The 13,575-nt window shown below is 43.2% G+C and overlaps 1 protein-coding gene across 6 annotated transcripts in view; it reads right to left on the reverse strand.

The window, feature by feature from the left end:
- Positions 1 to 3,128: 3,128 nt before the first annotated feature.
- The window catches only part of MLXIP (MLX interacting protein), a 55,335-nt gene continuing 44,888 nt past the window's right edge, over positions 3,129 to 13,575 (reverse strand). For 3 of the 6 annotated variants that reach the window (XM_062589995.1, XM_062589994.1, XM_062589996.1), the window contains 2 exons: positions 12,489 to 12,618; positions 6,219 to 11,787 (listed from right to left, as the gene is read on the reverse strand). In XM_062589995.1, coding sequence (XP_062445979.1) covers positions 11,666 to 11,787; positions 12,489 to 12,618 — 252 coding nt within the window. In that variant the 3' untranslated portion in view covers positions 6,219 to 11,665. Of the gene's footprint in view, positions 3,161 to 4,226; positions 4,280 to 6,218; positions 11,788 to 12,488; positions 12,619 to 13,575 lie in introns of those variants that run through there. The other 3 variants (XR_009960154.1, XR_009960153.1, XR_009960155.1) reach the window with 3 other exon arrangements.

Genomic DNA, 13,575 nt, shown 5'->3' on the forward strand with positions numbered 1-13,575 from the left:
GGAAATACATGGGTTAGAACTTAAAAGCAGGGTCTCTCTATCCCACACAGGAGGGAAAACATTTACACTGCATTATTTCAGGACAGAGCTGGGACAATGTCTAGGACAGCTTGGGAGAGCTTGGGCACCTTCACGTCAGCTTGGTGCCAGTTGTATATTCCAGACTCATCCGTTGTTCATCCTCTGCTTCCTGCATTGCACTGGCCTTGAAGCAGGCAGCTTTTTGGATGAAACCAGCCAGATCTTTGGAAAAATGGAGAGAATTGTCCTGCTCTTGGGTTGCTTAAATAGAATTATATTCTTTTCCCTTTCTTTTCTGTGCCAAATGTGCACTGAACCTAAGGTTCAATGCTCAGTTGATAGTTCAGGCAAATCTCTGTTCCTGGGAAGGTGTTCTTAAGAATACATTGATAAATGTATTTCCCTTGAACTCATTCTTAAAATTAACAGTATTTCTGCTGAAACAGTCAAAAATAGCTTCAGGTCAAAGCAGGTCTCCTCCATGAGTAAATTTTACCCATACGGTTAAAAAAAATGACTTAGAAGAGCTGAAAGCGATGCCAAACTGGCCATCAAGGCACAATCAAAGCCACAGATAGCGTGTGATACCTGCCCAGTACATGGAGCGCAGGTGTGAATGTCAGCACGGGACAACAGCAACAAGATGCCCACAAACGCCGGCAAGCAAGCGTGCATCCTCCCGGGCGCTCTGGTGGGAAGAGATCACCGGGAAAGACGTAAAGCAGGAGACTAACGCAGCTTGTCTCCCCCCTCCGTCCCCTGCAGAACGCGTGCAGCGCCGTGACGCCCCAAACCGTGAGCTGGCTGATGGCCAGTCCCCAGGCCAGAGAGCTGGTCCGGGCGATACCCGAGTGCCCAGCCTTCGACGCAGCCTGCTGCGCCTTCCCCGTTTTCTACGACCATTTGAAGGCGCTGAGGAGCGACGTGGAGGCCATCTGCGGCAAGGCCGCCGCGGGCTTCGTGGACGCCAACCTGCGGCAGCTGGAGGTGGTGCTGGGCGAGCGGGCTGAGCTCTACGCCTGCTGCGGCGGGGACCTCGCCCAGGCCGGCGCCGTGCGGAGCCAGCAGATGAAAACGGCAGAGAAGACGACGGTCATCTGGCGGCTTTTGCAGAAATACGAGCAATTTATGCAAAATACAACAAAACTGTACTCTTCCACAGATATGTAATGTGCCGGGATGAAAAAAATAACTTCGAGATACCAGAGCTTTGGCTAAATGTGACCTACCAGTGTTTATGTGAAAGGTTTGATGCTAGGAACGACATTAATAATGTGCTTACTATTCTATATATCCTAACGACATGATCCTGTTTAATTTAATATTTAAAGCATGAAGATCTTAAGTTATTGATTATATTTATTATGAATCTATTTATACTGTTTTATTTGCAACAGCATGTGAAACATATGGACTAACACAAGTCAGGGCAATTTAAGTAACAGGTCAAGATATAAATAAATAAACAGGAAATCATAATTTCAGCAATTTTAATGTTATTTATATTCTCATCTTGCGGTTATTTTCCAAAAGAAAAAAGTTTGCTGTCAGTAGACTGGTTTTGTACTTCTCTTTTTTTGCTAGTGAATACACTTTGTATTTATGATTCTATGCAATACCTTTTTTTATAAATCTATTTAAGCAGTTACATAGCTTCCATGTATTTATTCAGAGTTTTATATTTTATTGCTCAGAGAGATGAATGGTGTATTTCCTATTTAGTAAATGAATGGTTTTATTCATGCTTTCCGTCACTATACCTGTGGATAAAAACGAATTTAATTAAAATGAGATGAAACAAAACTTATACTGCTGGGTTGTCTTTTTACTGGGTTTCGCTCAGGCACAAGCACCAGACCCAAAATGTGCCCGAGTCGGTTAATGCTCCTGAAGCTGGTAACACGGCAGAGCCGCTCAAATGGGCTTTGGTCTAGGAGCAACTGGCCTGTCACAGCCTTGTTCTTCCTTTAGCTCTTACCAATTCCTTATTCTCCCCACTATTGGGCTGGTCAATAATAAATAATATTTCTAGTCTAAGTCATTGTACAAATTTCAAGTCATCCCAAGCGTTAGCATCACTTCCAGACCTGACGTTACTTACACACGCCCCCGTCCCCGCGGCGCCCGCGGGCAGCCCCAGCGGGGCGGCTCGGCACCGGCCCGGCCCCGCCAGCCTCCCCGCAGGGCCTCCGGCGCCCGGGGGGCCGGTGACCTCCCCGGCTCCTGCGGGGGTTCTTCGGGACGGGGCCAGCCCCGCAGGCGCGCCTGCGGAGCCGGCGGGGTTTTGCTCATGAGTTCTTCTTGATCAGAACGACACCAACGAGCCCTGGAAGTCTCAGCGTGAGCAGCGGGGACGCCCTGATGCCTGGGGCACCCTCACACGTTTCCCTGCTTGGTCCGGGGTCTAACAACTTTCTCCGGGTCCAAGAGGCGCAATCCCAGCCTCAATTTTTCAGGGCTGGAGGAAGAAGGAATGTAAAAGGATTCCTGTCTAAGGATGTGCTTACCCCCTGGGCAGAAGCAACATCTGCTGACCTTACCAGCAAGGGCCACCAAACCACTGTGAGCAGGGAAGCATCAAGATCCTGAGGACTTAGACGTCACCCTTTCCTATGGTTGATGCAAATGACCTAAATTTTGCTGAACCAGAGGATTACACAGAGTCACTCCCTGTGGTTTCCTCTGAGGCATACGCCTTTTCTTTCACCTTCTGAGTATCTAAAGAGCTAAATGAGCAAAGAAAGGGTTTTCCTTGGAAAGGGAAACTGATTTGCCTGAGGCTCAAAGAAAATTTTAAAGTGAGTCAGACTGGCTGCTCCTGTTCATGTGACAGGCAAGGAAGAGTGACCTGAAAAATGGAGAGCGTTGTTCTTCCCTACGGTGCATGAAGCGGTACACTGCCAGCCCCAAAGACACAACTCACCTTGGGAGCTTCTGCAAAGCTGTGACAAACTGCTGCTCCCCTTGCACGTACTTGAAAGAGAGCAGCGCTTTGCCAGGAGTGCCGGGACGCAGCAAGGCGGTCAGACTGGCTGGTACCTGCACATCAAACTCCAAAGGCTGAGGCCAGGAGGCGATGATCACTGCTAAGAGGAGTCAGGGTGAGGGTGTAGGTGCACACGCAGGCGAGACACTCCCTCTGAAACAGCGATTGCAGACGGTCTGATACAATTGCGTCACGTTGTGCATCTGCAAAGCATTTCTGAGGTCTGCATTCAGCTAATTTCTGCAGGATCCTATGGCAAATAGTTAGATACAGCTTGTTTGGGTCCTGCAAGCAGCCTGTAGTTGTGGGGCTGCTCGCCTACTGCGCCTTGGTCTGTCTACCCCAGCACGGTTGGTTCCCCACCAACCCCGGCCGGGTACAAAGGCTCCTTCTCTGAGGAGCTCTTTCTGTTTCTTTTGAGAATATCAGACAGGTTAAGAAAAGGGAGGGAAATAAAATAGGTTAGGGTCACGTATCAGGTGACTGAGCGCGGAGTAAACAGGAAAGAGGACACTTGAGAGCCAACACTAGCTGTACTGCTGGGTTGTGTTTGTGGCTTCCTTCTCAGGAGATTCAGAGGACCTCTGCAGTCCAGGCCTGCAGCAGAGAGCTCAAGAGCTGAATCTGAAGCCCAGAGTGGCTCCAAGGATGGCACAAGCATCTGCACAGAGCAAGGCTCATCCCAGTCACTCCTGGCAGGATGAGACTGCTGGGGCTCAGTGTGAGAACTGCAAGTTTGTACCTTCCCCGGGGCAGCAGATTCAGACCCCGAATCCTTCTCAGCCCTGGCAGGCCACAAGTTAGGGGATACACTGGTACCACATGCTGCATCTCTGCTGTGATGATGAGGTGGTCATACACATTTTTTTCCTGACAAGTGGTTCCCTGTTTATCATGAGTCAACGTGAAGCTGTTGGTTTCAAGCCCTACCAGGACAAGGCGCAGGAATGAGCAGTTGAGCTGAGGGAGTCATGGATCGACTTTCTAAGGAGCCTCAGAAGGGAAGGAAGCAGCAGCACTGAGGGAGGCGAAGGGGCCCAACCTTCTGTGGGTGTGTTTCCGTTTTGCGATGCTCAGGTCTGGGTTTGTAGTACACACACCTCGTTCCAAGATAGGAACATGTTAAACATCTCTCCAGGTGATAACAGGGCCGTCTTGTAGTGTAAGCATACCGGGAACTTCCCTGTCACCCAGGTACTCACCATCTGTACACCTCCTGCTGATGAACACGCTCAGCGGAAGTCCTCTTTGATGAGAAAAGCCCTAGGACAGCTCAAGAGAGTAAATACAAGTCAGAAAAAGGAGGGGGGAAAGCACTACTGCACAACGTTGGGATTTTCTCATTTTACAAGAGATTCAGCTAGTGCTGGGAGAAAGAAAACTCTGCCAGGGCTGGATTTCCACACACTTTTGGAAAAATACATGGGATGTCAGCACATACAAAGAGGGGCCCCGACTGTTGGCCCATTGACGTGCCAGTTACCTTACGGCACTTATTCCATTTGGAGTAATTTGCAAAGAGCAACCATAGGTCCACTTTTTGCACGGTTCAAGAATGAGCCACAGGAAAAAACCATTTCAATTACACTCTTCTGGCACATCAGCTAGAGTCATGCCAACCTCTCTGAAATCACCATAAAATCAGTGGTAAAGCAACAGTGCTCTCCAGCCACAGCTTCCTCCCAGTGAGGTTTGATAGTATCGCTGCAGCAACACAGACATTTGTACGTTCAGCTGAGTGATGTCAGGCTAAAGGGCTGCTTTATAGCTGTTTAGAGAGCACTTTGTCACTGCCTTCTCCTACCAAAATGCTTTCTGTGAGATCAAGTTAAAGATATTAAAAAAAAATTAAATGCAAATAGAGTCAGAAAAATGCTCTACCCACTCCCGGAGAGACCCTCAGACCACAGATCTGACTCATTGAAAGTTCTCACAAGCTGTATTAGGTCAAAGCCACGAACTGCAAGCACAAGATTAATCAACATCAACTCTCAAGCAATGATTTTTAAATAGAAATCTCTTTTTTGACTCATTTAGTACCTTTCACTTTAACTAGAGCCTCAGTCACCCAACACTGCTTCCACTGGACACAGGGAAACCCAATATGCCAATGAGGTGTCAGCCGAAGCACAGAGAACTGAAACAGCTTATTCAGTCATTAAAGGCAAAAGTGAAACATTGTTTGTTGTGTTTTTTTTAAACAGACTGAAGTAGCTCTATATATGTCTAACACTGACACTGATTCTAGAATACCATGTTATCTACTCACAGCACTGCTCTGTCGACTCCTCTACCCAGGCACCATATCAACCAGGAGGCCTAAATCCAAGCCTGAGAGAAAATACTACCATTGAGCTCAAGGTATTCACGGAGCCCCTACAGGCTTAAGAGTTTTATCTTGCTTGGACAAGTTCCAGGGCTACCTTTGAATCACTAGCCTGCAAGTTAAAATCAGGTATGGAAAAGAAGATCTGTGTCCAGCATCTTGTCCAGCATTAGTTTTGTCAGAAGAGCTCTCCCAGACTACTGTGCTGAATACAATTAATAGTAAGAATCTGCTTGCTCTAAGAACACACCAGAACCTCAAGACATTTGGAAAATTGTATCATGTAAAATATGAAACAGCAGGCTGACAAATCCAGGAGATTGGATTTGTTACTCAGGATGAAGAAAGGTGTGCACTCTGCAGACTGGGCTTGTGGAGGTGGTACTGCACCCAGCCTGTTCATTCCCCGTCTCTAACTTGCTTTGGACAAAGGGAGCAGAGCTGACTGTAGAGCACAGATACTCAGTTTTTGCACGCTTGGCTAACACTGACTTTAGTGAGACAGGGAACACTCAGCACAGAGCACATATAGCCTGGTGGCTGAGGCATGAGAGAAGGTAAATCACTGGTAAGCTCCAGCTGAGTCCAGAGCAAGCTGGCACTTAGAGCTGAGAAGGGCCCAAGGGGCATCAACTCTCTTGAAAATGGAGTCCAAGCTTCAGAAGCTCAACAGAGGACGCAGGCCTTGCAAAGGGAGAGCCAAACACAAGGATCCCAAGGGGTGACTTCAGCACTGCCAGTTAAGAAATGAGTTCCTGTCACCTCCTAGAGCTGCGCAAGGGATGGGAGGTGCTGGTCCTGGTGGGTGAACCTGGAAGAGTTCTACTCACTATCTCCTCACCTTCAAGCCAACTTCCAGTTTGAAAATAAAGACATTACAGCCAGTTTCTTCAAAAAAATAACCTTTATTGTTTTGGTTGTAAATATAAAAAAAAATGCATTGCACAATTTAATAGACCTACTTGAAAAGTGCTACATATCAACAGCACAACAGAAGTTGTGTCATGCAACAGAACAGGAAACCTAGGCAAAGCAAGAGCACAACCCGAAGTCCTCATACCTCCAAGCTTTTTACAACAAAAATCAACTCCGTTCACTTAAAATACATTTAAATACATTGTTAGAAGATGAAAAGGAGCAATTCATTCACTGTATTGTTAATTAAGAGGATCGCTCCTTACATTGATTTTTTCTGTCTCAAAAAGCTTATTCATATTGGAAAAATTTAGATATAAAAGCAGTTCAGATAATGCCTACAAAGCCATTCTATTATACACCTAGGGTGTGTTTGTAACTGAATCAAGTTTTACAGATCAGTCTACAACTCTGGGCTACTGCTTCTGCTCTAACACATCAAAAGAGCATGAAAATCATCCAAGAATGAAACAAAAGGAAACTTGAGGCCTTTAATTAATGTTGTAGAAACAGTGTTGGGACCCCATACAATAAACCCCTCAAAAAACAAAACCTGAATGTACAAATCTAAAGACCTCCTGCAAGTCATCAGCAGTGACACAGGGCTCTCTGGGATGGGTATGACTGAATTCCTAAAGCACCTACACCAGGGGTCATTAGCCTTTTCATCTTGGGCTGTTTCTTATATAACAAACAATAATTTTGCTAATTTTGCCTAATAATGCTCAGGAACAAAAAATGAGAAAAAAAGTCAAAATCACTGACAATTCCTCTTATTTTGAGCAGTATCTTTTAGTTGGCTACACCAAGGCAAGAATTGTCCAATTCAGAAATACAAAAAAAAAAAAAATGCTTCCAAGTAATCTGGGCTACTAAAGTATTGTGTCACTGGTTTCGCAGTGAGCTTCCCTCTCTTTAGTCTGTTCTTGTGGAGTTCTAGACTTTAAAAACAAATAAAACTTAACTTACCTGCCCCCTCATCTCTACTATGTGTGCATGCACACACACACAGGAATGTAAAAAACCTGAGGATACAAAATAGAACGAGTAACTCCTTATCTAAGATGCTACTTCCCAAAGTAGTCTGATAGTCCTTTGCCTTTCCAAGCCATCCAGATTTAGAGATTCATGCATTTGCATTTGACTGAGAATCTGTGAAACAACTTCTGGAATGACTGCGTGTGTGTGTGTGTGTGTGTGTGTGTACACGTATGTGCACACACATGCATAGACGGGAGGGGAAGAACATAATGAAGTCAGCAGGAAAGAGTCAGCAGGAAAGACAACTTTTTTCACATACTTACAACTTTTACAATCTCAGTTATAAGGAATCACAGTAACATCACGCAAATAAAATACACACCCAAACCCCAGGGAAGCCCCACTTTGTCACTTCATTGAATTTTCCACATATCATCATATTAGCGGAAAGAATGTCTGACTCAGGACACATTAGATGTGCACAGGACCCCAGGATGTAAGGCACAGATGGAAATGTTCTAGCAAATCTCCCTTCAAGGAAAGCTTCTCTAAGGATCTGGCAAAGCATGAAAGAACTTGCCAAAGGGGTCAATCAGTATTAAGCAAGAATCCTTTGGTTTTGTGCAGAGATCACATTGTCAAGATAAAGCATGGACTTGTCTCCATCCCTTCTATTCCTTTAATTCTCTCAATTTTAGCTTGCTCCTGGATTCAGTTTTTCACTCCCCCTTGTTAACTCTCTTGTTAACAGGGACCATACAAGTCTAAGAAAACCACACCAGATAATGCACAAGTTCTCTAAAACTGGGGGGGGGGAATGTACATCTACCATATATTAATAGAATTCAAGGTCAGAAGGAGCCACCAGAGAATCTCAAATTGACCTTGCATATATCACAGGTCATAATATTTAATTCAGCAACTCCTTTACTGAGCCAAGTGAATTGGATTTGACTGAGGATGACTTCCATTTGATTACATGAGATTTCAAAAGTCCAGCACCAATTCACTGGAGATGGACGTGCAGTACCTGATGTTCTCTCTAGGCTAGAGGCACAGTGTGTTTTGTTTGCATAAGTTTACTTTGGTGAGACAGAGGAAATTAGACTGCTTAAATTAGGGTGGAAGTGGTTTGAAGTGGTTTCTGTATTCTAAAGAAATATATTATTTGAACTCCTCAGTGGACGAGGAAGAAACACACTACAGAGTTCAAATATACAACAAAGCATAAACCAAGACAGGAATTAATATATATGTGGCTGATTTCTTTTCATACCAATAGCAATCCTCAGTACTTCTACAGTGCAGAGGTGAGATACAATATACCTCCTCCTCCTCCTGTGTTTCCTATTGAAGTGAAATCACGAAGTTGTGAGGTGAGGTGAGGTTAGGAAGAGAATTCTTATTTGCAAAAGGGTGGCAAAAACACACTGAATCACTGCTTCAAAGATAAGCCAGATCACTTCTGGGAAATGCCCTATGTGGAAAGTGTCTTTTCACTTTACCTTTCCTCCCCTCCCACGCTTTCTTCCATTCTTGACTAAGTAAGAAATCTTTGTCTTATTTTTTTTTCCTAAAAGGCTACAAATCTTCATGTAGTAAAGATGTGCCGTGATATCATTTCTCCATCAAAAGTTATTAAAGCAAGCACTTTCCCTCCAACTGCAACTAGCTCATTGTGAAATGAGCACAATGATTTTTCCATCCACATCCATATCAAAACTTAATGAGCAAAATTTTAAGCAGCTCTATCATATTACCCGTCCCTGTTCCTTTAAGGTCCCTTTTAGCTTCTAATGCAGTCCATGAGATGGGAGATGCTGGGATCTAAGCTTAGAAGTCAGCAGACTTCCCTGGGCTTTGAAGCATGCCTGTAGTGCACTTTGCTTGTGATAAAACATTTTGATCTCATTTCATAGATGCTAGTGCAACTTCAGCTGCAACACAGTGATACATGGTTAAGAATATAGTAAGAACCAGGCACAATTCCTGCATGACAAGCAGGAGGCTGCACTGCAGAGCAGGCATTACAGAAAGTGTTCATCTTAGACACACAGCAAAAACACAGGGAGGTCTGTTCCTGGACAATTTGCCTACTGATTTCTTTCTATAAAATTAGATATACATTTTTAACATGCAAATATGCATGTAGATATCTAGGCATCTCAGAAAGATAATCCAATAAAGAAGAATTTGAGGGACACTACCCAGCTTATCACAGTGTTAAAAGGCTTTACTAGAATAAGTTCAAGATCAGCAATAAAAATGGGAGAATTAAAGCACTGATAACAAAAAAGGAAAAAAAAAAAAATCTTTTATTCAACACTTTATTTGGATGCATCCCCAAGAATATTGCTCATTTTATTAAAATACTATCTATGAAACATCTGGATATGGATCCCCCTATAAAAACCACTCACTGTTTAATTACTATGACAACCTTTATACACTATCTCAACAAACCATTCCTTAGCTGAGGCCTGTATTTTTGCTGATTGTGTCACAGGGACACAGGTTTTCATATGTAGCACAAACTCCAAACGATTTGTGAGATTTGATGCAAGGGCCAGAGCAGCACACCTCCTCGTTTTTCTGTACAACTGCAGAAAGGCATGTTGGTGCTCAGGTCATGCCATTTTGTCTGTCTTCCCTTAGGTTCCTTCCTCCAACAGCCCCTTTCAGCCCCCTCAGCTCCACAACTCACAGTCCCTCTGCTCAGGAAGCAGCAGTTCCTGGTGCTAACCCTTCAAGCTTTCTTCTTGCTACAAGCCCTGCTCACACACAAGTGAATGTTTCAAAGAAAATCGTTATTTGCATAATCTCAGAACAAGGAAGAAAGAACCCCTACCCCCATCCTCCAAACCTATTGCTGCTTTTTAAAAGTTTAGTCCACCAAGTGGGGATGATTGGGGACAATGCAGTAAAAAACCTACATCCCAGCAAGGGAACCTAGTGACCCCCTTTCAGAACATGCAATGTCTGTATGTTTTGGCTGTTTCTCATTTTAGGAGTGTGACCACCTGCTAATCACCTCCAGACAGCCTGCTTTTGAAACTGGAAGAAAACTACTCATGGGAGGTACCAGGGTAGTGTTATCCACAGTTTGCGTATCTCCTAAGAATTGGGATCAAGTAAGGAGTGGAACTAGAAGGGTCGTAGGATTATTCCAGCCCAAAGCACAAAGGGCTTGAATAAATGTCCCAGTGCTGCTTAATGATGGACACAATGCCATCGCTGTAATAAGACTAAGCTCATCTGCAGCAAAGGGTTATATTAGTGGAGATTGTCACAGAAAACTGTAATGCAGTATTTCAGATTTTAAACAAGATGTGTTTTAAAATCCATGTTGAACATAACCTTGCTACTACAGACAAACAACTTTGGCCAAATCCTTCAGGTTTTTCAGATAGAAAGCAGAAAGAATATGCAAAAAAGACAAAGAAATTAAGAACAGATTGAAAGTCCACGTGGTTTGGTAAAATTTCTGAGAAATCATAAAAGCCAATTTCCTAACATTACAAACTCAATTCCTGTCTCTGAAACATTACTATATTTATCTATGGATGTGCTTTATATGAGTGCATTTTATGAGGAAGTCAGCTCAACTACGCAGAGTGCAAGAACAGAGTTTGCAGATAAACTGGATATGAATTTCTTGTTTCTATTGTAATTGCAGAATCTACAGAAACTAAAACCACTCTCTTGCACTTACTGCACAGCCTGCTACTCATTTGCAATGGCTAACTTAGGAAAAATAATAAAAATAAGCTACTTCATTTGCTAGGAAATAAAGCGTGCCTTGAAACTGATCATATGTAAATGATACACTTATTAAAATAAAAATACACAATATACAGCCTGAGATTTTAATTCTAGTATTTTGTCATGAGTTGACATCACTGATGGACTTTACTTCTCCTTTGGTTTTTAATATGATCCTGTTTAACAACTTTTACTGTTCAAGTAAAACAAATGGACCTGAACACCTGAAAACAAAATAAAAAGCACATTTTGTTTCATGAAATCAAAAGTGTATTTCCCTTTAAGAGATCATTCCTTGGTGTACAAGATTTACACTTCAGAGAAATTACTACTTGAAGCTGCTTTATAGAAAGATGTTTGTTGCATATAGATGCATGCTGCATTGATGGAGATATATTGCTGCCTGCAGGACTCAAACCTGCTTAATATACCTGAGCTTGGTGTTCTCACTTAACGGAGTAGAGCACAGCACTGAAGAGGAATCAAAACATGATGTTATGACAACGTTACATCATACTTCCACATATCCCGAGGCAAAGTCAAATGCCCTGGACAATGTCTTGGATGATGGAGAGAATTCTTTCTAAAGTGCATCAGCTGAAAGGAGACTCACCAGGCTGCTTAGACTGGCAGGTTCTCCACACCTTGTATAAGCAACTCATTGTCTTTGGTTGTTAGGTTTCACCAGCTGTTTTATTCATCTTGTTAATGGCCTCAGTGGCTTGCTCTGGCAGACGTGATGGATCCGACAGAATTGAGGTGGTTGTACTTAGATGCCGAAGGGTGTTCAGTACCACTAAAATAAAGATCAGAAAGGTATTACGAAAAACTGTTAATCTGACTGCAAACAAATCTATGCATAAGAGTGTACAAATATAGCAAGGGTGTTAGGTACTACAGAATTATGGGAATATTTCTACAAAACACGCGCACATGCATACACAGCAACAGCAAGGAACAGGAAAGTGCAAGAACTGTGCTGAGAGAACAAGAAACGGAGATCTAGGACTTTAACTGCATTTTAAAACAGCACCAATCTCTCCTACTAAAGACAGTATCACTTGGCAACAACTACTGTAACTATAAATACTTGCTGAATCGTAAGGGGAAAGGATCAAGGCATCATGCGCAGAGATCATTTCAAAGGTAACTACAAATCTGTGAAGCCTCTCGCTTTATAATGAGGCAAATCACATTGCCAAACATAACTCCAACTAGAGTGGAGTATTAAAAATTTAAATGCAGCTTGAGTCTGTTTAAACTCTGGAATCTATACTCAGAAGTTTAGTAAGCTTTTTCTCCTCAGTGCTAGGCTTGCAATCAGGTGCTGTCATAGTAGGAGAACTTCTTATCTTTCCACTGAAACAATGAAAAGGTACTGAAAAGGTATTCAGCCTCACGTGCTTTCTCTGTCCTACCCTGACTTTCAAGAAGCAGTATTATATATGGTCTCACTTACCATGATCTGGAATTACTACTAGTTGGAACACTACTTACTCGGCCTCAGAACAGGAAGAGAACAGTGTTGATCCAACCAGGCCATTGCAGTTTGATTCAGATCCTTAAGGCTTGTTGTGGAAACCATCCCATTGAAGGACTCAAACAATGGCTTAATAATAATGCTGAACTGCAAATCATGAAATGTTAAGGGAGAGAACAAAGGAAGAATTCAAAACATTCTATGGGAAAGGCTAATATAGCTTGATCCACAAACAAAAAAATGGATTTTTAGATAGACTTCAGTTATTAGAAGGATTGCAATATTTTAGAAAATATATTTAAGTTTGTGACATCAAGAAAAAGGAAAAATTTGAACAGCAGCTCCTAGTTATATTGATTATTTTTCGTAAAATTTCTACACGACTGCTTTGATCTCTGAGCAGATCACAGGTGATCTGCTGAGAGCTGCCACCAGTTCTACCCAGTTTCTACAAACCAGCTGCCTGCTGCAGCACCACCATGAGTGCACAAACATTTAAAACTTCTATGTGCCTGTAATTTGTTCAATTTCTTTTTTACCACCTCTTCCCATGTAACAATGATGCTTTCAGAGCAGAAGGATGTAGAAGCCTTAGGGTCACTGAGTCACTCTGACTACAGCACAGCACGGAGGCATCCAAGCCAGGCTACCTGGATGAGTCTCACCTGGCAGCAGTGAATCCATCACAGGCTAACAGTAAAAGTATTCAGCCAATTTCCTAAGGACATTTTTCAGCAAGCAGTCGAGTTTTCTGCTACTGTAGCTAAACAAAGAGCATAAACATATTTTCAGACACGGTCAACGGATTGGCAGAGATATCCATACTGAGGACCAGCCTTGCCAATATGCATCTCCCCAATGCCTGAACCAGAAAAGCAGCAAGCTGAGGACTGTCAGGTTCTTCTTTTGCCTCCTCTATCCTCTCTGTTTGGAAGATGAGCCCAGAGTTGGCAAAACCTTTCCAGCAGAAGAGTAGTAGGCAGAATTCTTAACCTGCAGCGAGCTGAAATGCACAGAGCAGCACCACAGGCCTTGGCTGGCCTGAACTCCCAGGCTTTCTGATAGGCTTTCCTGGAATGGCCACCATGCTTTAGCTTTGAAACA

This window comes from Rhea pennata, chromosome 17 (assembly GCF_028389875.1).
Source record: "Rhea pennata isolate bPtePen1 chromosome 17, bPtePen1.pri, whole genome shotgun sequence".
In the NCBI taxonomy this organism is placed as follows: domain Eukaryota; kingdom Metazoa; phylum Chordata; class Aves; order Rheiformes; family Rheidae; genus Rhea; species Rhea pennata.